This window comes from Lolium perenne, chromosome 7 (assembly GCF_019359855.2).
Source record: "Lolium perenne isolate Kyuss_39 chromosome 7, Kyuss_2.0, whole genome shotgun sequence".
In the NCBI taxonomy this organism is placed as follows: domain Eukaryota; kingdom Viridiplantae; phylum Streptophyta; class Magnoliopsida; order Poales; family Poaceae; genus Lolium; species Lolium perenne.
Genome location: NC_067250.2, coordinates 18677632 through 18701753, shown reverse-complemented (window position 1 = coordinate 18701753; position 24122 = coordinate 18677632). Strand labels below are relative to the sequence as shown.

General features: G+C 50.0%; 4 protein-coding genes across 4 annotated transcripts; 2 read left to right on the top strand and 2 right to left on the bottom strand.

Annotated features, from left to right (window-relative positions):
• Positions 1-1199: 1199 nt before the first annotated feature.
• Positions 1200-2266, top strand: LOC127311264 (uncharacterized). Its single transcript, XM_051341652.1, has one exon. The coding sequence runs from the start codon at positions 1358-1360 to the stop codon at positions 2009-2011; it is 654 nt and encodes a 217-aa protein (XP_051197612.1). The 5' UTR covers positions 1200-1357; the 3' UTR covers positions 2012-2266.
• Positions 2267-15722: 13456 nt separating this feature from the next.
• LOC127311265 (uncharacterized) lies at positions 15723-18424 on the top strand. The gene is made up of 3 exons (XM_051341654.1): positions 15723-16202; positions 17122-17283; positions 17910-18424. The coding sequence occupies exons 1-3, from the start codon at positions 15849-15851 to the stop codon at positions 18264-18266; spliced, it is 873 nt and encodes a 290-aa protein (XP_051197614.1). The 5' UTR covers positions 15723-15848; the 3' UTR covers positions 18267-18424.
• A 190-nt stretch (positions 18425-18614) lies between these two features.
• Positions 18615-19933, bottom strand: LOC127311266 (uncharacterized). Its single transcript, XM_051341655.2, has 2 exons — positions 19186-19933; positions 18615-19105 (listed from the first exon to the last, which is right to left on the bottom strand). The coding sequence occupies exons 1-2, from the start codon at positions 19662-19664 to the stop codon at positions 18901-18903; spliced, it is 684 nt and encodes a 227-aa protein (XP_051197615.1). The 5' UTR covers positions 19665-19933; the 3' UTR covers positions 18615-18900.
• A 2193-nt stretch (positions 19934-22126) lies between these two features.
• LOC127311267 (histone H3.2) lies at positions 22127-22749 on the bottom strand. The gene has a single exon (XM_051341656.2). It carries the CDS (start codon positions 22670-22672, stop codon positions 22262-22264), a length of 411 nt encoding a protein of 136 aa, XP_051197616.1. The 5' UTR covers positions 22673-22749; the 3' UTR covers positions 22127-22261.
• Positions 22750-24122: the final 1373 nt, after the last annotated feature.

Sequence of the window (24122 nt, the reverse complement as noted above, 5' to 3'; positions counted from 1 at the left end):
TAGTTGGGTCACTGCTGCCGCCGGAGCACTCCGGCCACGACCGCCGTCAGAGGGCCACCAAGGGGACAGCCCTCCGAAGACATAGATACAGAGCTGAGCCAGCGCTGGAAAGGAGGGGGAGTCGCTCGCTCGAGCCCATCTGGGCCCGGGCAAGCCCATCTAGGCCCGCAAATCGAAACGCCGCCAGCGCACCAGGCCACCATGGGCGGACAAGCAGAGCACGACGCGTCGGGTCAGCGGCGACCCCAGCACCCTCCACCAGCCCGCCGACGCAAGCCCACGCCGCCCGCCGCCACGAACGACGCCGCCTAGAACGCGGAGCCGTCGCCACGAGGACGCCGCCTGGAACGCGGAGCCGCCGCGACGTCGCCGAGACGACCGCGCTGTCGCGCCCTCCGTCAGCGGGACGCCCACCATGACCGCAGAGACCCGCGCCTCCACCCCCGCGCGTGGGAGAAGAAAGGCACCACCGCCGGCCCCGCACGGGCTTTGCCCGGCAGCGCCCTCTGGCGGCGGCGAGGAGAAGGGGGCTGGGGGGCTGAGGGGAGGCGCCACCAGAGAGCTCCCGGTCGCTCGCGGGAGCTAGGGTTTCGTACAACACTTTTAAAAAAATTTATTGTGTCCTCCAACTACCTGAAAACCTTCATAGATAGATCATGATTCTCTGCATGTTGTATAGACAACTATAAAAAAAACCAAACTAGTACACCACTAGATGAACTGCATAAGAGATAAGTTGGTACTAGTATTACATGTTGTATAGACAACTATAAAAAAAGCAAACTAGTACACCACTAGATGAACTGCATAAGAGATAATTTAGTACTGTTAAAGAACTTGTCATTTCTTCACAGACAAAGCGACCATATTATCTACGGCAAACCGAGCATAGTTAGAATTATATACTTGATATCAGTAGCATGTAACCAGTTATCAAAAATGTTTGCAACACTACATGGCGGAGACGAGGTGGAAGCTACTTAAATGAGTGACTATTTAGAACAACAATCTTGCATTGAAAAATAGGTACTCCTGCCGTCCAGCCACATTGATGATCACGTTGATCGGAACAAACCGTCGCTAATTTGACAAACTACACCGGTGCAAGCCCTATTTTTCTCCAACGTGCATGTACCTCTAAAGTTAGTTTGTCCAATTTAAGAGCCAAACCAGTACAATCCCTCAGCCACACACCCTGAAACCAAACCGGCCGTTTCCCCCTTCCCAATTTGGAAAGGCGCGGGAACAGACAAGTCTGACGAGCGCAGCCTCTCGTTCCTCTCGGGCAGAGGAGGAGCTCGTCGACAACCCCCGAGCAACGAAGCTTCTCCTCGCCTCGCCGGGGAAGAAGACCACAATGCCGAGGTGGTCGCCGCCTCCGCCGCGGGACGGCGAGCACTTCTTCCCCCTGGGCTCCCACGACGCTGTCTCGCTATCCCTGTTCGTGGCGTGCGTCGCGGCCACCGTGGCGATCGCCTCCTCCATGTGCTCTGCTTGCGGCCGCAAGCCCAAGGCCGTCAGCCAGGAGCCCGACGCCGCCGCGGCTGCGGACACGAAGGCCGCCGGATCGGAGGTGGAGGAGGAGGTGGTGACGCTGCCGCCGGAGCTGGCGACGCACGGGCCGATCGAGCCCGCGCCGCTGCCGGTGGCGGCGTCACGGCGGAAACTGTCCGTCTCCATGAGCCTCAGCCATGGCATCAGCACTGCCAAGAACCTCGCCAACATCCCGGACAAGATGCGGCTGAGCAAGCGGGAGCGCAGGGAGAAGCAGGACGCCCCCGAGGACACGCTGTGGAAGAAGGCCATCATCCTCGGCGAGAAGTGCAAGATCCCCGGCGAGAGGGAAGGCGAGGTGTCCGACCCCGACGCAGCGGCCGATGCGGCAGACGAGATGGCCGCCGGCACGTTCCGCCGGTCAACCTACTCCCGGCCCGTGTCGCGGTCCAACTCCTTTGCCGTCAACCAGCCCCTCCCCGAACCTCCCGCCTTCCAGTCCTCCTCTAATTCCTGAGGAATGAAGAAGCTGTATGTATACATTCTGTCTAGGGAGAAGCTATGCTAGTGTGGTGAAATGCATCGTGGCGTGGTGCGTGCATGCATTTGATCTTCTTTTTGAAATTTCGAGATGAATGCATTGGTGATCCATCCATCTTTCGGACGGAGTGACAATGGGGGAGAATGGGCTTGTGTTGGTGACACATATTTTTTCTGACTGCAAATGTTGATACTAATCTGAATAAGCAATAAGCACACCAATTTCACAGTACTTGATGATCATCGATGAACTCCCATATTCAAATGAGATGTTGTTGTTTGATGTGATCTCAATTAGGCACACAAAGCTTTGTGCTATCAGCATGTACAAATCTTCAGTTGGAGACTTTTATTGGAAACTTTTCTTTTAATCTTAGATTATCACAAGGTGCACAACAATATACATGCCGGGAGTTATCAGCGAATCACCCTTTTAAAACCACAAACTGTGCATACTTGTGAAATTCACCCTATTGAAGAACATTTTCGGACTTTGGTAAGGTTTCCCCACATGTCATGTCCATGTGGCACATGACTGGGCGCCACACGGACACCACTGGAGATATAGTTATATAATTCTGCCAATATTAGAAAAATTGTTTCTCGCTAATTTTAACAAGAAAATAAGTAATATATTTTCAATATGTTTCTGGAACTGCATTCTACGAAATATAGAAAAATATAGATTTCCCACTTGGTTCAAGCATGTTGGGCATTTTCAAAACTCCTTCCTCCTCCAAAACATAGAGGGCGGTTAATTAAATATGACAAATTGGAGGATGTTGAGTGAATGCTGGGCAAAAATGATAGAACTTAGATAGGGCATTCGCAATCACTTGAGCGTTAAATGTGAAATCTACGAAGTAACTGTAGAAAGGGATGCAACTCACAATGTATTGATTGGGTGCATATGGCGTTACATATATAGGCCACGTCCTCGATTATACAAGGAAGGAGGCGGACCCAATAATAAATACAAAGATATGTATCGCTATACCTAACTACAGAAGATACACATCCGGATATATAAGGATATGTATCTCAACACCCCCCGCAGTCGAAGCGTCGCCTGGTCGAACGCATAGACTGGACCGGAACTCCTCAAATGACGCCGTAGGGTGAACCTTAGTCATGATATCCGCAAATTGTTGGGAGGTGGGCACATGAAGTACTCGAATGTGTCCAAGGGCCACCTGTTCCCGAACAAAGTGGATATCCAGCTCAATATGCTTGGTGCGGCGATGGTGGACCGGGTTGGCGGAGAGGTAGACGGCGGAGACGTTGTCGCAATAGACCACGATGGCTTTAGCAACAGGACATGAGAGCTCAACGAGGAGTTGCCGCAGCCAAGAGACCTCGGCAACCGTGTTGGCAACAGCCCGGTACTCCGCTTCGGCGCTGGAGCGAGAGACCGTGGGTTGTCGCTTAGACGACCAGGAGATGAGCGAAGGTCCGAAGTAGACGCAGTAGCCAGACGTGAAGCGACGCGTGTCGGGGCAGCCTGCCCAATCGGCGTCCGAGTAGGCGACGATGTCCGTGGCGGTGGAGGCGTGGAGGGAGAGGCCGAAGTCCATGGTGCCACGAATGTAGCGGAGGATCCGCTTGACCGCAGCCCAATGAGGATCCCGCGGAGCATGCATGTGAAGGCACACCTGCTGGACAGCATACTGCAGCTCGGGGCGGGTCAAGGTGAGGTACTGCAGGGCACCGACGATGGAGCGATAAAGTGACGCGTCTGTGGCCAACGAACCATCCGTGGCGGAGAGCTTGGACTTCGTGTCGACAGGCGTAGCCGCGGGTTTGCAATTATGCATACCAGCACGGTCCAGGAGCTCGTGGGCGTACTTGCGCTGATGAAGGAAGAAGCCGTCGGTGCGACGTACGACCTCGATGCCGAGGAAGTAGTGCAGGGGCACCAAGTCCTTGAGGGCAAACTCAGCGCGAAGACGCTCGGTGATCTGTCGCAATAGGTTCGTCGAGCTGGCCGTCAAGATGATGTCGTCGACGTAGAGCAGCAGGTACGCAGTGGTGGTGCCATTGTTGTACACAAACAACGAGGCATCGGAGCGGGTGGAGCGGAAGCCGAGTTGGTGAAGAAACGCTACGATGCGCTGGTACCAGGCGCGTGGGGCCTGCTTGAGCCCGTATAACGAGCGCGAGAGTAGGCACACATGGTCGGGGTGGGTGTTGTCGATGAAACCCGTGGGCTGCTGGCAGAAGACCTGCTCCTCGAGATGGCCGTGAAGGAAGGCGTTGGAGACATCCATCTGGTGCACGGGCCACGCGCGGGAGACCGCGAGCTGAAGGACGGTGCGGATTGTCCCGGGCTTGACAACCGGGGCGAAGGTGTCGGTGAAGTCGACGTCGGCACGCTGGCGAAAGCCACGAACCACCCACCGCGCCTTGTGACGGTCGAGAGTACCGTCTGGATGGAACTTGTGCTTGAAGACCCACTTCCCGGTGATGATGTTGGCGTGAGGGGGTCGGGGAACAAGCGTCCATGTCTGGTTCCGCTGCAGGGCGTCGAACTCGTCCTGCATGGCCGCAAGCCACTGCGGGTCGCGGAGAGCAACCTGGGCAGAGGCGGGCAGGGGCGATGGCGTGGATGGTGAAGGCGCGGAAGTCGACGCGGTGCAGACGTACTCGTCCGAGGGGTACCGCGTGCTCGGGACGCGAATCCCTGCACGGGCGCGCGTGAGGGGCCCCGTGGCCGGCGGCGGAGGAGGCGGAGGCGGAGGCGAGGCGTCGCCTAGCGAAGACGGCGCGGCGCCCGAGCTGAGGCTCGAGGGTGACGCAAGCGGCGTCGAGGCGGATGAACCCGGCGAAGGGGCGTCGCCCAGCGAAGACGGCGCGGCGCCCGAGCTGAGGCTCGAGGGCGACGCAGGCGGCGTCGAGGCGGGCGTCGGCGCAGGTGTCGGCGCGGGTGTCGACGTGGGGTCACCCGAGACATGGCTCAAGGGTGACCCAGAGGGTGGCGAGGCAGCGCCCGAGCCAGAGCTCAAGGGCGCGGCGGAGAACGACGAGGCAGTGCCCGAGTCCGAGCTCGAGGGCACTGCAGCCGGCGGACCTGCAGGGGGTCGACGCCGGGAACCATCGGTAGTCGAAGGAGGAGTGGCGACCACCTGTCTTTGTGCAAAAGGAAAGCAATGCTCATCAAAGTACACGTGCCGGGAGGTGATGACGCGGTGAGAAACCGGATCATAGCAGCGGTAGCCTTTGGTGTTAGCCGGGTAGCCGAGGAAAACACACAGAACGGAACGAGGGGCGAGTTTATGAGGAGTGGTGGCGGCGATACTAGGATAACAACGACAACCGAAAATCCGAAGACCGTCGTAGGATGGAGGGGAACCGTAAAGGAGGTGATGAGGTGCATAGTTCCAGCGGGGACGACACGGACGAAGGTTGACAAGAAGGGTGGCGGTGGCTAAGGCGTCAGGCCAAAAGGTGGGGGGAACATGGCTGTGGAATAGGAGTGTGCGGACGCAGTCATTGAGGGTGCGGAGGATACGCTTGGCACGGCCGTTTTGTTGGGACGTGTATGGACAGGTTAGACGGAAAATAGTGTCGTGAAAGGAGAGTAGGGTGCGGACGGCGACATTGTCAAACTCTTTTCCGTTGTCAGTTTGTAGGGCGTGGATGGGGCGACCAAACTGGGTGGAAACATAGGCGTAGAAGGCTGTGAGAGTGGTGGCGACATCGGACTTTTTACGGAGGGGAAATGTCCACACAAAATGAGAAAAAATCATCAAGAATAACTAGGTAATAAAGAAGACCAGAATTACTCGGGATTGGAGAGGTCCATACATCACTATGAATTAACTCAAAAGGAAAAGATACAACGGTGGAAGACTGACTAAAAGGAAGACGAACGTGTTTACCAAGACGACATGCTTCGCAACTATGTGAAGACTGTTTAGTAGATGAAAACGAAAAACCCCTCATTATTTGGTGAAGCGTGTTGGCATTGGGATGTCCAAGACGAGCATGCCAAAGATCAACGCCCGCGGAGAGAGCACGAGGTGCGGCGCCGGGGCTGGAAGGCGACATCACTGGATACAAATCGTCGGGGCTCTCACATCGATGGAGGACCATCCGGGTGCGGGCGTCCTTAATAGAAAAACCAAACGCGTCAAATTCAACAGTCACAGAGTTGTCACGAGAAAGAGTTTTAACAGAGACTAAATTCTGAATAAGCTGGGGAGACACAAGGACATTATTAAGAGACAGTGGTTTAGAAGTAGAAGGAAAATTAGCAGAATTATGTGAGAAATAGGAAGACCGGCGCCATTACCGACAATGATGCGAGACTCGGTGGAAGTGGGAAAAGAATGGAAAAGGTTACCCGGGTGAGCGGCCATGTGAGACGAGGCGCCCGTGTCCATAAACCAGTTGCCGTCACCGGCGTAAGAGCCAGGTGCGGGCGCGGTGTGGTAGGCCGGGGTGTAGGACGGCGGCGTGGCGGTGAAGGCTGAGGCGTAGGGAGGTGTCGCGGTGAAGTGCGCCTGGTGAGTCGGCGGGCGCGGCACCGGCATGCTGTAGGCGGAGATGACCCCCGTCCATGGGTTGTAGGCGAAGGGGTTGCTGCCGTTGGAGACCGACGACATGACGACGCGCACGCGGGGGACGGCGACAACGCGGGGTTGGGGAGGGAGGCGCGGCGGCGGCTGCAGGTGCGGCGGCGGCGCGGCGTGAAGAGGAGCACACGCAGCGGCGGCACAAGGGCGGCGGCGCTAGGGTTGGAGGGTGGGGCGGCGCGCGCGGGGAGAGAGGGGCGCGGCGGCTAGGTTAGGAACGATAGGTGTCTGATACCATGTAGAAAGGGATGCAACTCACAATGTATTGATTGGGTGCATATGGCGTTACATACATAGGCCACGTCCTCGACTATACAAGGAAGGAGGCGGGCTCAATAATAAATACAAAGATATGTATCGCTATACATAACTACAGAAGATACACATCCGAATATACAAGGATATGTATCTCAACAATAACAACGGTAGTAGAGAGTGAAATGCATTGTCCTGGATCAATCAAAAGGACACTTTGTATGTAAGAAGTCTAGATCATAAGCCAAACATTTAAGAGGTATATACACTTTTAGTCCCACAATTTGCAACCCAGGAGCAGTTTAGTTCCAGATTTTGCAAATGTGACAAAAAATAGTCCCACAACTTGTAACCCGGGTGCAGATTGGTCCAAAGTGGATGAATTGGAGCAAATTTGAATGATTTTGGATAGATTTGATCATGTGGCTGAGTTGAACGAATCGTTTTTTGCGAAAAAAAAGTCCAGAGAAAAGCACTCCTTCTGTCCTTGCTTCTCCCACCCCTTTGTGAGTCAAAATTGAGTCGTTTGGGTCAAAATCCCTTCGCACGAGCAGATAGGGTAGCAGAGCGACGGCGTGAGCGGATACGACAGTGGCGAGAGCAGGGTGACGCGGCGATGGTGGAGCTGCCGGAAGGTTCGATGGACAACACGGGACATTCCCCTGAACCTGCCCGTCGAGGACCGCGGTGGAGGGGAAGGCCCATGGCCCCTGCTGCTACTCGCGGTGGAGGGCGACAGGAGGAGGCGGCGACGATGGCGGCACAGGAGGAGGTGGCGAGGAGGGCGGAGGAGGAGCGGAATCAGAAGTTGTACGATAGGGTGATGTTGCTGCACTACATACTTGCTTCCGAGGAGGACAAGGTGAGGATGGCGGAGCCGATTGGCTGGCGTCCGCGTCTTCCCACCAACATGAGCTTGCAGAAGCAGGTTGAAATCCTCCAGGATAGGGTCGACGCGATGAACGGACGCTCCTCCGCACCTGCGTCATCACCGCCTAACCCGTGCAAGGCGTGGCCGGCACCGCCGCAGTAAGGCATGTAAGGAATATTTGCATCATCTACTGCCGCAGCAAGCCATTATGTTCAGTTAGGTCATTGTGAATGATGGTCAGTATGATCAAACTTTCCTGATTTTTCCATGTTTTGTGCAGATGGGGTAGTGGAGCAAGAAGAAGTGGAGCTACAAGAGTACTGAATCATGGAGGAGATGGACAAGATACAGGGAACAAGGAAGAGCATGAAGTAGTAGTAGTGCATATGTGTTCCATGTGTTATGCTCTAGGTTAGTTTGTCATGCATGTAGTTTTACCTCAATGTAAAGAGGGTGTGCTGATATGGTAATGTAGGTGTAGGTGTGTCACATGAATGGTTAGGTGTAGGCAGATTCATGAAATGTTAGTGAAACAAGTGTGCTGGTATGGTGAATCTATTTGTATTGTGTGGAATTTCAAATGAATGAATGAAGCTTGTTCTTCTCCTTTATCATTTTCAGTAAGGTATGTGTCATATGTGGTAATTTAAGGGTGTGCCTACGTCTCAGTTGACTGAGATTTTCTTAAGTCTCAGTCAACTCAGAAAAGTGCAAGTACAGTTCAAAGAAAAGTGCAACTCGGTTCGGTTGCACATTTCTGTCAGAAAAGTGCAATTGCACTTTTTTAACAGTAAGTGACTTAGACTTAAGAAAATCTCAGTTGACTGAGATATAGCAAAACCGGTAATTTAAATGCAATGAACTTGTCATTTGCAGTATGGATGTAAGGAAAGCAATGGCAAGAAAATCGTTTATCATTAACTGCTCAGTCAGCTTGGGAGTAGTGAATAATCAGAATTCGGACGATTAACGGATTTAATCGATCGGCTATTAATCGGTGCAACCTACACAAATTAGCATCGAAAACACGTCTATATAAGAAGAAAAAACAAATAGTATGGGGGTCCCTATATGCCTGCCCTATTTCCCTAGAGCCCAAAATCTCATTAAACATGTTCGATTCTGCTTCTGTGACATAATATTCTAGGTCATGAACAATAAAGGAGCCACCATCCGCCACCATGTTCCTTTCTTTCGCTTCTCTTCCTTTGCCCTCTAAAGTTTCTCTTCTCCTATATCCAAGATCTGGTCGGCAACGGTGAGCAATTGTTCAGCGACATCAGGAATCGAGCCCCTCGAGGCAAGAATCGAATTGAAACTTCGCAAACTTACTTGATTTGGACAGGGTAGTGGCTGGATAGGCGATTTGTGTTGAAAATTTTGTAACTTTATTGAACAAAGTGGATTAATTAATCAGGAATATTCCTAGTAATCGGGTTGTCAAAGCAATTAATCAGGCTAAAGGATTAACCCAAGCGATTAGAGGTAATCGACACGGTCAGACCCCTAGTAGCGATTAATCGACATATTAATCGTTGATTCGGTCTAGTTTTTGAATAGTGAAGGAAAGAAAGAAAATACAAATGATTTTCATCATAGACAGATACAATGCAATTAGCTTGTCGTTTCGAGCTGTCTCAAATGAGCTTTTCATCATAGACAGTAAAAATGGTTGCAACCAGATAGTAAGAAAGAGCTTTTGATTAGAGACAGTACAAATTGTTCCTATTGTACACCTCTAAATGATTGTTCAACAACATGTCACACTTGGGGAATTCACTGAAAATTGCTTTTACCCATGTTGTAGGGACAAGCTCTTCAATCCAATAATAAGCACCTGCACTATCAACTTTAATCTTATCCATACTTCTCTCATACTTGGGAATACTAGTTGACCTTGCAACAGCCCAAACATCATTTTTTAATGTCTCTCCTCTATGTCCTACCCTTTGAAAGTTTTGAATCACATGCCTAACACAAAATATGTGTTCTGCATCTGGGAACACTCTACAACATTTATTAGGCCCTGCAAAAATTTACTAGTTGCAATCATAATTGTCCACACTTTGGAAAAAGGAACTTTAGTCCACACTTTGTGCATTACATACCTTTTGTTTGTCACTCATAATTGTCCATGGAGCAGTGTTGGTAATGTTGAGATCATCTCGAAGGTTTGTCAGAAACCATTCCCAAGAACTTGTGCATTCAACCTCAGCTAGACCAAATGCAACTGGGAAGATGCAATAATTGGGGTCAATTCCAATTTTTGTCAGAAGCACACCTTTGTATTTAGTTTTGATATGGCAGCCATCTAACATATGAAAGGCCTACAACTAGCAAGGAAACCTCTCTTGCAGGCATCATAACTTCAATAAACAGTGGCCAAATGCTCCTTATGGTCTGGACTTTCAGGATCATTAACTGAATTTGTTGTCACAAAGAACTTAGAACCAGGATTGCTTCTTCTTAACTCTTGGCCATAGACCATTAGTTGCCTGACCTGCCCTTCCTCATCACCATGTATTTGTAATAGTGTTGCTTTCCTTGCTCTATTTAGCTTCCATCTCTCTGGACACATTTTGAATTCCCTTAGTGCCTTTGCAGCAAAGCTCTTTAGATCTAACTTCTGGTTGTCTTTGAATTCATGCATGAACTTCTCTGTCAAAACTTTGGCATTTATTGCACTTACTGGGAAGCTACCCTCACAGTTGTGAGTTCCATCATATTCAGTGACTATGAAGGAACCAGACCTGCTTGAAGCTTTAATATACCAGGGACAACCAGGAGCACAAACAGCCTCAAACCTTCTTCCCTCATTTCTCAACTTCTTGATTTTAACTCTATTCCTTATTGCATATGTAGTGATTGCCTTCCTCACCTCCTCAACACACTAAATAGCATTCTAATCTTGAAAGTGGGATTGTCCATATCAACTTCAGGATTAAATGCTTTCATGTTAACCATCAAGTGTTGTCTATTTTCTGCATCAAGATTAAGGTCATCATCCTCCAGGGCATCCTCATCTTCATTTCTTGACACAATTCCTGCTCATTGTGATCATTCACTGACTTGTCAACATTGTCAGCAAACAAATCATCATCCCCATCTTCAGCATCAAAATCACTATCACAGAACTCGAAGGCATCATCATCACTATCACTGTCATATGAGTCTGCACATTCCACATCTTGCTTTTTTGCACCAACCATACCTGCTGAATGTGAAGATGTATTGTTGGTCAAGGGAACAGAAGCTTCATCATTAACATCTGTTGGTGGCCTCTGAGTAGATGTTTGCCCTACAATTACATCGGGCCTTAATCCCTTGAGGAAATTGGTGTGATCAACAAACAAGACAAGTGTATTATGATATTTGTTGGCATTTATCATCTCCCTTATGTGTGATTGTTTCTCAATATGAACCAGACCATCCTTCATGTCCTTTCCAGGCAATAACCTGTACACTGATGTTCTCTCATCTCTCATGGCCCAAGATTCTAAGAATTTCATTAATCCATGATATTGACCATGTGTCAACAGTCAAGTTGTCAAAGAATGAAGAAGTTCCAGTAACATAATCCAAATTTGCTCTCAATCCACACACAAAAAACAGTATGTACTGCTTCAATAGAGAACATATCACATTCTTCACTTGGGAACAAAACTGCATAGAAAATGAATAATATAAGAAACTATTCATGTAATAGTAAGAGGCCTCTTACATTAATGCACCTAAAATATACATTTGTGACAGTAGTATAAAAGTAATATCACCTAAAGAACTAATCATGTCATGCTTCATAAGGCATAATTCACTTCTCAAAAAATTGTACAACAAAGATCAGTTCCAACATCCATTGACTTAATCAAAATTTCACATATAACTGAAACTCACGATTCTGATTTGAATTCGATTAACTGGATTGTGATTCTGATTTCAATTCAGTTAAACTGTCATAATCTGAATTTTGTACAAAATCACATGGTATTATCACGAACTATCAAACCATTCATACTAAAACATTAACCAACAAACACAAACACTCCAAGTTAACACTGCTCAACCTAAATCTACTGAAACTACTGCCGCCGACGCGCATGTTCAGAACCAGGATGAACTAATCATCCAATTGCCTACCAATGGTACTACCAATGGTACTACTTGCTTTTCTTCCCAGAACTTGTTGTACCAATTGTAGTAATTGATGTTCCAACCTATTTCCACTCCTTACTCCACCTAAACTAGATTGGATCGTCCGCCCACCTACACCACCACCACCATCGATCACTGCCGCGAGACAAAACTTCAGAAGCGAGAGAGAACCACCAGTACCGTAATGGGGCGGATCCTCACGGAAGTCGCGGTAGTGCATCTCCGGCGAGATCTAGCCGTAATCGAGGACGCGGAGGACGTCACCACCTCACCATCGCCGCCCGCCAACTTCTCCTGAACTATCGGGAGTTGTTGTTTTCTGTTGTTCCAGGCTGCAGCGATTACGGGTTGTTTCAGTACGATGTCTTTTTCACTATTTTGACTCACAGAGGGGTGGGAGGAGCAAGGACAAAAGGAGTGCTTTTCTCTGGACTTCTTTCCAAAAAATTATTCGTTCAACTTAGCCACGCGGTGAAATCTATCCAAAATCATTGAAATTTGCTCCAATTCATCCACTTTGGACCAATCTGCACCCGGGTTGCAAGTTGTGGGACTAATTTTGTCACATTTGCAAGATATGGGACTAAACAGTTCCCACGTTGCAAATTGTGGGACTAAAAGTGTATATACCTCACATTTAAGGAAAACGCTTCAGATCGGCCGACCGATCAGAGACATTGATCGGTCGCCCCGACGCGGGCTGTATTTTCGCTGTTACGGCCCACTACTCACTGGTAAATACTTATGCGCTCCTTTTTCTCCTACCCATCACCTGCACGTCCGATCCAATCAATAGGCACTAGCCGCCCGCACCTACAGTATGCCTAGCAATAGCATGCATATCTCCTTGCCGCTGCTAGCTGCGACAAGGAAGGCATGCTCTGATGTTTGCTCACCATGCGCCTGCTGCCCTGCATGCATGTTCACGTGACCTATCCCTAGCTAGCTAAAATAGTGTGATTTGTTGCAAAGTTGTAAACAAGTTTGTTATTATTTGTTCAGACTGTTGATGACTATTTGTTGTAAACATCTAAATTATTTGTTGTTTTTTATTTTTAATTATTGTTGTAAATATGTTGCTGAGTTGTTGTTACTAATTTGTTGTAAATACCCAATTTTTATTTTGTTAAATTTGTTGATAATTATTGTTGAAAATACTTTACTGATTTGTTGTAAATGCCTATTTTTCTTTGTAAATTTGCTGATAATTATTTTTTGTAAATACTTTACTGATTTATTGTAAATACTCAATTTTTTGTTAATTTTGCTGATAATTATTGTTGTAAATACTTTACCTATTTATTGTAAACATATTTGTGGTAGGGAAATCATTACTGATTATTATTAGTGTTGAAACTGTTATTTTTGCTGAATTATTGTTAACCATTGTTGTAAGCACCTTAGCAGGATTACTTTTGTTGTAAACACCCAGCTAGATTAACTTTGTTGTATAAAACAACAGAGAGCAGCACATGTGGGTTGAGACTTGTAGACCAACAGCTAGCTAATAACGAGTCTAGCAGATTTAATACTCGGTAGCATTTCCTTGGTTTTGGTTCATGCACTGTGAGGTCTGAGCTACGGGAGAAGCATCGACACAACCCGACAGTGACGTGACGTGCATGCAACAGGCGTGGGTCCCAGCACGTGAAAAGCATCAAATCGAGAACAGCCGGAGACCCTTGGATACACATCCGAGGGCTGTCATACAACCGATCCGGGGCACGGAATCGGTCGGCCGACGCCTAGCACGGCCCCACATTTAAACCTCAAGTATAAGAACTCCCTGAGTTGTCCCCGGAATCATCGGGTTGACCCTTCCAAACTCTTATTTTACAACAATTATTTTATACATATTCACATTAGAAAATCACCATTTCTCATAAGACTGTGCAAACACGTGTGGATATGCGATGATGTGGAGTGCAAACACATGTGTGCAAACACGTGTAGAGTGCAAACATATGTGTGCAAACACGAAAAACAAAATCGAATGGAGAGTCAGCACAACATAAGGATGCTGGTCATGTTATACTAAGTAGATGCGATGATGCGTTTGACTCCGTTATTTAAGCGATACCTTTTGTGGTATTGTGTTACATAGTTTTCCACTAATTAAAGGAAGGGTTATGTGATTTTTTGTAGTATTTTCTTCGTAAATAATGTCAATTATCTCGGCATTCTTTACTATTAAGGTGAATCACTTCTAAAATTAAAATGATCACTATTTAGGAGGCATCACATGTGCTTAATAAATTTTCTTTTACTAGTGAAATTTAATTATGAGGTCCATCGAGTATTTCTGATTCCGATCCGCCACGAGAATCGAGCAAATAGTGAAGGGCAGTGCTGAGCGTCCCCCGGGGGATCAAATCCCCGATCCCCCGGGTCCGCACCCGTTCGATCTTTCTGGAGAAACGGTTAGGATCAACCGTTGACTGGTCAGCCACGTGCACCGTGTCTTCTTCACGGAAGAGGAAAAACCACCACGACTTAGCAAATCACATCCCATCTGCTGCTCACCTTGCCTCGCCGCGGAGCGCAACGAAGCTCCGGTCGAGCGACTGCTGCCGTTTGCTTGCAGTTTCCGCCGCCATGGCAGCAGCCGTACGAGCACTAGCTCGGCCACTTCTGGCTCGCAGCACCGCACGTCGCTGAGAGCTCGCCGGCTTGCTGCACCGCCTGGCAGCAGCACCTCGCGCTCGGAGCGACAACGCCGCCCCGCCGGCGGCGCTGCCATCCGCCCGTCCTACTCCTTGCAAAGACCGCCGACAAAGATGTCGCCTCCCGCTGCAAAGAATGGCCCCGACAGGTGGCACCACCACTGGCCGGACGTAGCACCGCCGTCGGCCTCCTTGCAGCATTGCCAGCCAGTGTGTAGCATAGCCGTTGGACGGACGCAGCACCGCCGCCGGCCTCCTTGCAGCATCGCCGGCGGTTTGTAGCAGCCGCCGCTCGTAGCAAGCTCCGTCGCCGCTTGTAGCGACCGCCATCGCTCTTGTAGCAAGCTCCGTCGCCGCTTGTAGCAGCCGCCGCCGCTGCTGTAGCAAGGTCCGCCGCCCCCGCCGCTGCGAGTAGCAAGCGCCGCCGACGCTTGTAGCAGCCGTCGCCGTTGCTTGTAGCAGCCGTCGCCGCCGCTCGTAGCAAGCGCCGCCGCTCGTAGCAGCCGCCGCCGCCACTGCCGCTTGTAGCAGCCGCGGCCGCCGCTCGTAGCAAGCGCCGCCTCCGCCTGTAGCAGCCGTCGGCGACGATTGTAGCAGTCACCGACGTCACTAGGAGCACCACTAGTAGAGCGCGGGCAGGTACACTGTCGCCTGCCGGGCTGCCCCTGCCCTTGTAGCCGCGATAGTTGCCTCCTCGCAGGGCGGCCACGATCCACGCAGCAACACCTCGCCATCGTCGCCGGCAGCAGTAGTAGCGCCTGTAGCAGCGCCGCCGGCGGCCGTATGTAGCAGCGCCATCCCCGGTTCGTAGGAGCGCCCACGACTGTATGTAGCAGCGTCGGCGGGCGTATGTAGCAGCGTCGTCGGACATCCGTAGCAGCGCCGCCGGAGGCATTCGTGGAGGAGGATCCGCTCGGGTAGAGTAGCTAGGCGGGGCGCCGGAGTAGGGCAGAGGCGGAGGCGGCGACGGCGGCGCCTGCTGCGGCGTTGACCCACGGCGGCGTGTGCGGATGTGACCCGTGCTCATGGAGGCAGCTTGGCCTGCTCGCACGGAACAGCCGTGGAGTAGACAATGGGGATTTTTTCTGGCTTGGTTCGGCGGGACCCACCCATGTGTGTGCGTGGACCACGACACTGGAACCGGACGATTTGATCGCTAATCGTCCGGGTGATCGCCAGCGTTTCCCAATAGTGAATCATCCCTTCACCGAGCGACCCCAGCATTTCCAACGCCTCCGGAGCCCGTCGAGGCGACGACCACCCGAGAACCTCCGCCACCGCCGCCGCCGCGCTTCCCCCATGGACCACGGCTCTCGCCACGGCGGCTCGCCGCCCACGCCGATGTTCTCCCTGCCGCCGAGCCGCCTCCCCCTGGAGGACATACTCTTCTGCGTCGACATCGACGCCGAAGGGCGCTCCGAGATGAAGGCCGCCCCGGCTTCCTCTTCCTCCTCCGCCACCGCCTCCGGCTCTCCCGGATCCAGCGCGGTCTCCGGTGCTTCGGATCCGGGAGCGGTATCCCGCCCGGTGCGGCCGGCGGTCAAGCGGATGGACGCCGTCAAGCAGGCGCTGATGCTCTTCGTCCACAGCAAGCTCACCATGTGCCCCGACCACCGCTTCGCCTTCGCCTCCCTCGGCGAGACCGTCTCCCTGGTATTATTTGCCACTCGTACTCTTCATTTCCCGGATATAGGCATATGACGATTACCTCGCTTCGGTATAACGCCCCCCAATTTTAGGGTTAACGGTTTTAGTAGAAATGTTTCGTATGTAAATTTGTGTATCTCACTGCATACCCAAAATTCGTTGAATGCTGTTTGGAGTTATCCATTTGAATGTCAGAATTCGAATACATGAAGATGTGGACTTAAAAACTTGGTACTGGTTCCCCAAAATCTCCCCTATTCAATAACAGTTGAATATTAGCCCCCAATTTTTCACCTATTGATTAGTCTATGCTAGTTTTTTTATTCTGTAGTTTCGTGTGAGTTTGTGGCTTAATTACAGATCTCGTTTGGGATCGACTTGGTTAATTCTGAATTTGTAGGTTGATTTGAGGTTTGTGGGTTAGCGGTTTCAGTAGAAATGTTCATATGTAAATTATTGTATCTCACTGCATACCCTTTTGTTGAATGCTGTTTCGAGTTACCATGTTACATAAGCATCCATGTCCGTCACCATGTTGACTAGCATACAGGGTAAGAGAAGTTACCTATTATGGCTTCTAAATACAAAAATGAATGTCAGAATTCGAATACATGAAGAGATGTGCTTGAAAACTTGGTATTGGTTCCGACAAATCTCCCCTTATAGAACAGAGTTGAGTATTAGCCCCCAATTTTTCACCTATTGACTAGTCCATGCTAATTTTTTTATTCTGTAGTTTCATGTGAATTTGTGGCTTAATTCCAGATCTCGTTTCTGTAATATGGTACTGAACTGAGGGATCGACTTGGTTAATTCTGAATTTAAGTTTGTAGTTTGATTTGAGCTTCGCGGGTGAATTTCTCATATATTGCTTCTACAATGTGATTGTGAACTGGGGATTGACTTGGTTTATTCTGGATTTAAGGTAACGAACGAGTTCAGCAGTGATTCTGCTTCTGCAATTGAGGCAATCCGGTCCCTGGCTGCTACTGAAACGAGATATGCAAAGGCTGATCTCACTCACCTCTTCAAGATAGCTTACGAGGAAGGGAAAAGGGCAGAGCTGCAAGGGCGGCTACTTAGAGTGGTAAGCTTGCTGCAAGTTCTAAGTTCTACCTATAGCTTCAAACTGTCAACTGGCTCTTTCCTAAGGGCTGGGTAACACTGTCCGCCTTGCTAGTAATGGTAAGTTGGTGACCGGCCACCACTTGGTAGAGATGGCACTATTTTCAAGCATGTGGGCAGCCGGTAATAAGCGATTGCATGGAATGTTCCCCAAAGAATGCTGTGAAATAATGTGCTTTCACGCTAGGGCATGTAGATCCCATGCAGGCCAGCTTTAAGTCATCCCCATCACCTCTTGTCATCTAATATCTGCTGTATGCCCACACTCATCATCTAATTTTGTATATTGATCTGTCCATTACTTTGTGCACCATCTGATCGCACATGTACTGTATTTCTGCACCACCTAACCTACCATCTGCCTGGTTTGGGCGGAGAATGTTCTGATATCATCCAGAAATTTCTGCGTTTCATGATATGTATAAAATGCAACAACTCTAAACTGGAAAGGCCTGGATATTAGTGGCAAACCGTCAATATAAGGTTAACAAAACATATAAACGTTTTCCATGGAGTGCTATATCTGTGTGCTGTTGTTTTATGTGGATTGAGACTCGGTTTTAACTTTCTTGAGGATCGACATTCCAGGTACTCATCTACTGCCGGTCCTCAACCAGGCCTCAACATCAGTGGCCCGTAAAGCAAAAGAATTTCACCATGGACATAGTCTATATGCACGACAAGCCTACTGCTGATAACTGTCCACAGAAGGTGTATGATGTGCTGGTTGATGCCCTTGAGCATGTAAGCCAGTATGAGGGCTACATTCTTGAGACTGGCCAAGGGCTTGCCCGGGTCCTGTTTCGTCAGATATGCATCCTCTTATCGCATCCCTTGCTGCGCTGCAATCAAGATGACCTTGATATTCCTAAACAAGTTGTGAAAAAAACTCTGGCTATTGAAGCTGCGCCGAAGGAAGATAGCCCACCGGTCTCCAGCCAGTAGTTAGGCCTCCTAGTTCAGTGGTATGTATTCATGAAGTCTGTTCCATACGTTGTAAATGGCCAAGCAGATAATTCCTTATACTGCTTTGGCGAGCTTGCGGTGGCATTGAACATGAATTTGCAAATCAGTAAAACTCAAATGGCAACTTTATTTTTGTATATTGCCTCTTTATTTGCATCATTTCAGGAGCCATACTGCATTTCTATTTTTTTCAGAACAGTCAAAGGGTGATGTAGCTTGTATTTTTGTTGGTACCGTGGGTTTTTTGTATCCAGTTTTTTTTCCTCATCCGTGCTGCACAAGTTTGAATGCAGGAATTGTCATAGACATACAACCACTTAGGCAGAGTTTAACATGAATTTGACCTGTTTCTCTGGTTATTTGCATTCAGAAACGCCTGATGGATAAATCACGGAAATCTCAATTTCACGTTTGTGAAGAGCAGTTAGGAACAAAAGGAAAGCATTCTAGTACAGCACACTGAGGGGCAAGCAAACAAACAAATAAACTGGTTCGATTGTGTTTTTGTCCTTGAAATAATTGCATTGCTTCATACTTTCTTTCGTGACTCTAGCCACCATTTTCATGATGATCCCTCCTTCTGGTTGCCGCCGGCGATCAGTGCCGTCCCTCGTTAAGAGCAGCAGGGCATCCACGAGAACATGCCGCCCTTCGCTGCTTCCTGCTGCGGGGCCGCTTCCGGTTTGCTGCTCGTCTCCGCCTCCGGCTGCGCCGTGTCCGTCGTCGTCCGTGGCTCTGTCGGTGTAGCTTTTGGCGTCAGCGGCTGCTCGCGAGACTGCTGATTTTTCTTTGAGCTGTACCCCTTGTCCTCCATCAATCTGCATATCATGAGCAAGAGTTGCGTCAGGTTAGAGTTGCCCACGATCGAACGTCAGAACGTGCAATGCAAAAGACGTACTTGGGGAAGGCGAAGGAGTAGCTTGGGGCCGCGTCGCCGAGCTCCGGGATGCTCTCGAAGTGCCGCGGCGTGGAGGCGGCGGTAGGCGTGGCGGCGCCGGCGGAGCTGTCGCGGGGCGGCGTGGTGATATCCATGAGCTCCGGGTGCGCGAGAAAGTACCCGGTGAAGTCGCAGGACGGCGCCACCTGGAGGCCGAACACCGAGTCCGTGGACATCATGCTCCAGTCCTTGCCGGGGTCCGACGCGTCGCGCTCGAACACGGACGCCGGGATCCGGCCCTCGTCGTGCTCGCCGTCCGCGCCGAGGACCACCGGCTGCCGGTCCATCATCATCTGCTGCGCCGCCGGCGGCGTGCCCTCGTAGGCGAAGGACTCGGACGAGGCGTAGCGATACACCGCCCGGTTCTCCTCGGGCGCCACATTGCCGCTCTCCTTGCCGTGCAGCTCGGCGCCGCTACCTTCCCTGAACCCCAACGCCATGCTTGCTCACGCCCGCGCACCTTGAGAAGCCCAATGTGCACCGACGACGGTGGTCGCCGGAGACGGTGAGCCCCGGCCGTCCGTCGGCCGGCCTCGCTAGAGGCTACAAACACCAGGTCAATGGCCCTCTCGGAGCAATGGTTTTTGGACCAGGCCGTCGCCGGCGCGCCGTTTGTGTGAAACGGCAATGACCGCGCCCCCACCGGTGTAGATCAATGGAGGTGGAGGCGGTTGATCGAGGCAAATGGAGGTGTGTGGGTTTTTGTGAACGGAAATCGTCGGCCGTGCTGCGAGCCAAATATAAATAGACGAGAGGGCCGTCGCTAAGTTAAGGTTTTGTGCGAAATTAGGAGGGCTTAATAAGGGCTGGTTCGCGCCGTCAGCTGGTGACGATGCACTCTGGCAGCTGTTGCAACGACGCCGAGTTGGCCACCGTTGCTGCAGGAGATAACAGCTCGACGAGCTCGTGCACAACCACACGTGCGTCTCAAAGGCAGCTTCAAAACACAAGAGATAACAACACCCTAATAATAGAGACTTCAAGTTTTACACATTTGCAGCTTCAGACACATAGGAAGATGATATTCAGTTCTGGGTTCTGCACTTTCAGATACTTCTCAAAAAGACAGCATGTTTTATTATGTAAGAAATCATTGCAAAAAAAGAACTCTCCAGTGGACTGTAATTTTATAGATTTAAAGAAAAATAATCTACACAAAAGATGAACATAGTTGGATGAAACAAAATTAGTTCGCCTTTTCTCTCATGAAGGAACGGCACACCTGCACAAGCACTGGCAGAATATACAGTCACTAACGGATCCCTGCTCATGGATACACAGGTCATAGCAATCACTTCAAAACAAAATGAAAGGAAAGATGGATAGAACGAAAGTAATTATTCAACTTCTTCACATTTAAATAACCAAGGACCTACATCCATGCAGTGCTAGTGAAGCTACGAACAGAAAATGAATCTGGATATTCTCGTATATGCCTGAACTGAAGAAATGCTGATTGTCCGCTATATATCTCAACAGAATTACAAGTGCGGTGAATCACTCGTTGCACAGAAAGGATCGGCGAAAATGGATACAAGAAGGCAGAGCTCATATGCAGCATGAAAGAGGCCTTCACCTTGGTGATCTCAAAGACAATATGCTCAGCTCGGTGCCCCATTTGCTGGTCGATGATTTCAGCGGAGCAGGAATCCCTTTCCTCTCCTTCTCGACCTGCCCAGAAGATATCATGTTCTTGGATTCCCAGGGGTTATGGATTGTCTAACAATTAGCCTTCCAAGTTGTCAAGTATTCTCTGTTTGTACAGTGAGGTGAGGCTCTCCAAAATTTACCTGATATGAGTTTTGCATTTCAGATACTTTGCAAAACCAGATACGTGCTACCTTAGTCACTGCAGACTATCTGACTTGCCAGAGCAACGTAGGAGAAGCTACACTGCCTTTAGTGCAAGTCTTAAATCTGTACAAAAACATTGCAAAGAAACCCAACTCTGTAATTGTTACCATGAAAGATAATACAACACAATTGACATGTCTTCAAGCACAAATAATTGGGATATGTTCAGAATATAAACCGGTAAGGTGTTTAGCCTTGGTGAGCAAAATCTTAGTCGAGTGATGTGTTGGTTACAGTAAATGTGAATGACGCAACAACCAAATGTACAGCAACCGACAGAAGAAAAGTATTCAAATTCACTTTGAAGTTTGAACAGAGCAAAAGACCCAAGTAAAGATCAAATCCACTGCCAACCACTGAAAACAAGAAATTAAACACTGCAACTCACAGCACTGAATCAAAATAAACAGCCGATGGGCAAGTCACCAGATCCACTGAATCATGCATTCTTTGTTGCCATCATAGCAACAGCATGGGAAAAAAACATCAGGAACAATTACGCACCAAACATTGACAGCGGATGACAAAATTAGGATAGAATGGTGCAGTGCATTTCCATTTCATTTCAGCATCATGCTACATGGTAGGACAGGATCCCGAGGAAACAAGACAAAACATATCAAGACCAAACAGAAGAACACAACGGGTTGCTGCAACCTTCTTGGTTATATACTAAGTTGGAATAAAGTAACAGCCAATGTTAGAGAAGTAGAATATGTCACTTTTTCAGCTGTAGCTAAGACGGGAGAACATGTTGGGCCCAAATCAAGATCCTAGGATCCAAATTCACATTGCTTTAGGTCATCCTAAGGTTCAAATCGACCTTGCACAGAGAAAGATGTCCAAGCGAAGATGTATTCAGTTGCCTGGTTATTGTGTAAAGCAGAAATCTAACACTGAAGCTCACAGCACCGAATCGAAATTAACAGCAGAGAGGAAAATAAACAGATCCGGTGAATTATGCATTCGCCATGGCCATCACAGGAACAGAACGGACAGAACATGACAGGAATAATTATGCAGTAAACAGTGACAAGGGAGGACAAAATAAGCATAGAACACTGCATTTCCATTTGATTCCACCATGAGACTACATAGGACAGGATCCACAACACATCATATCAACACCACATACAGAAGCACACTGCTGGGACCAGGCAAGGAGCAACAGCAAGCGATAGGCCTAGGCGCGCTCGCCACGGATACGGCGCGCGAGCTGGATGTCCTTGGGCATGATGGTGACGCGCTTGGCGTGGATGGCGCAGAGGTTGGTGTCCTCGAAGAGGCCGACGAGGTAGGCCTCTGCGGCCTCCTGCAGGGCCGAGACGGCGGAGCTCTGGAAGCGGAGGTCGGTCTTGAAGTCCTGCGCGATCTCGCGGACCAGGCGCTGGAAGGGCAGCTTGCGGATGAGCAGCTCGGTGCTCTTCTGGTACTTGCGGATCTCGCGCAGCGCGACGGTGCCCGGGCGGAAGCGGTGCGGCTTCTTCACGCCGCCCGTGGCAGGGGCGGACTTGCGCGCCGCCTTGGTCGCCAGCTGCTTCCGCGGGGCCTTGCCGCCGGTGGACTTGCGCGCCGTCTGCTTCGTGCGGGCCATCGGAGGAGAGGAGGTGGTGGGAAGAGGCTACGGTTTGGGATCGCCGGCGGTGGGTTGAGGTTGGGTGGAGTGGGATGGGGGCGGCGGGGGAGTTTTTATAGGGGATGGAGGTGGGCGGGCCGGCGGGGGAAGGTGGAAATTTTGGGAGGGTTGGCGCGGGAGGGTGGGCTGGAGGAGGGAGATGAAGCTGGGAGCGTTGGATCGGTGGGTGATGGACGGGTGGGATCTTGTTTTGGGGTGAGCACGCGGATCGGGAGGGGCGATCCGTGGGGGGAGGTAGATGTGATGTGATTGGCTGGGTGAGGTGTTGTGTGAAGCGGGTCCGTGGATGGGGGTGTCCACGCGCTGGAATTGGCTGACCCGTTTTCTTTGGTGTACTTGTCCCAGCAATCTTGAGCGACGGATTTGGCAGGATCAAGCGCAAGCGTGTCCATTTACATTGGGTCGCCATTGTTCTTTGCGTCGAGAGCAGCCCTAGTGGACAGACGCATTTTAGTTTAATTTTTTTACATTGCTCTTGATTGCAAGATAGATACATTTATATAAGCAAACAGAGCTTGGCTCTGGTGGTTAGGTCTCTTGTGGTGGAACCAGCCCACCCAGGTTCAAGTCCTAGACTTGGCATGGTGTTTGCCAAAGTCATCGATGTGGTAGTGTCTGCGGCAGGATGAGTCCTCGAACAAACCGACGCTCATGTTGACATCGCCTTCCTAGCGGCAGAGCAGCAAGCATCTGGCCTCCAGGTTGTGGGCGCGGGCAAACTTCTCGAAGCCAGCGTCGAGGTACATCTTGCCTTTTTCATCGAACATGACCTCAGCGGTATCTACCAGGCAGGCCAGAGGCAAAGGGGAGCGGTCACGCGGTGTGTCCGCGCCGACTCATTTCGAACCTAATTTTGGGCCGCTCGAGATTCCCCCGGTGCTTTTGGGCGAGAGGTGCAGTGCGGTGAGGGCAATGTTTTATTTGGTTCGTTTGAGCGGTCGCACGGACGGACAATCTGCTAGAGGTACAACAAGTAGAAGTGGATGGATCGTAGCGGACAAGAAGGGGGGTGAATGGACGCTACATAAATTTTAATTCTTTTTCAGTTTTAGCGGTGAGGAAGGTAAATGTGATAGCTTTAGTGGTGGAAATGTTCCTAGTATGATCCTAGGCAAGTGCAACAAGTAAAGGAAACAAGCATGATAGTAAGAGTAAGGAGCGGGACAACCGGATGGCGCGGAGACGAGGCAAGGTTTGTTTCCCGCAGTTCCTCCCACAAAAGGGGAGTATGTCTGCGTTGAGGAGGTGCTAGCCTCACACAAGAGGCTAGGCAGCTGATGTCTACTCACGCTTCTTTTCCTGTAGACAGTGTTGGGCCTCCAAGAGCAGAGGTTTGTAGAACAGCAGCAAGTTTTCCCTTAAGTGGATCACCCAAGGTTTATCGAACTCAGGGAGGAAGAGGTCAAAG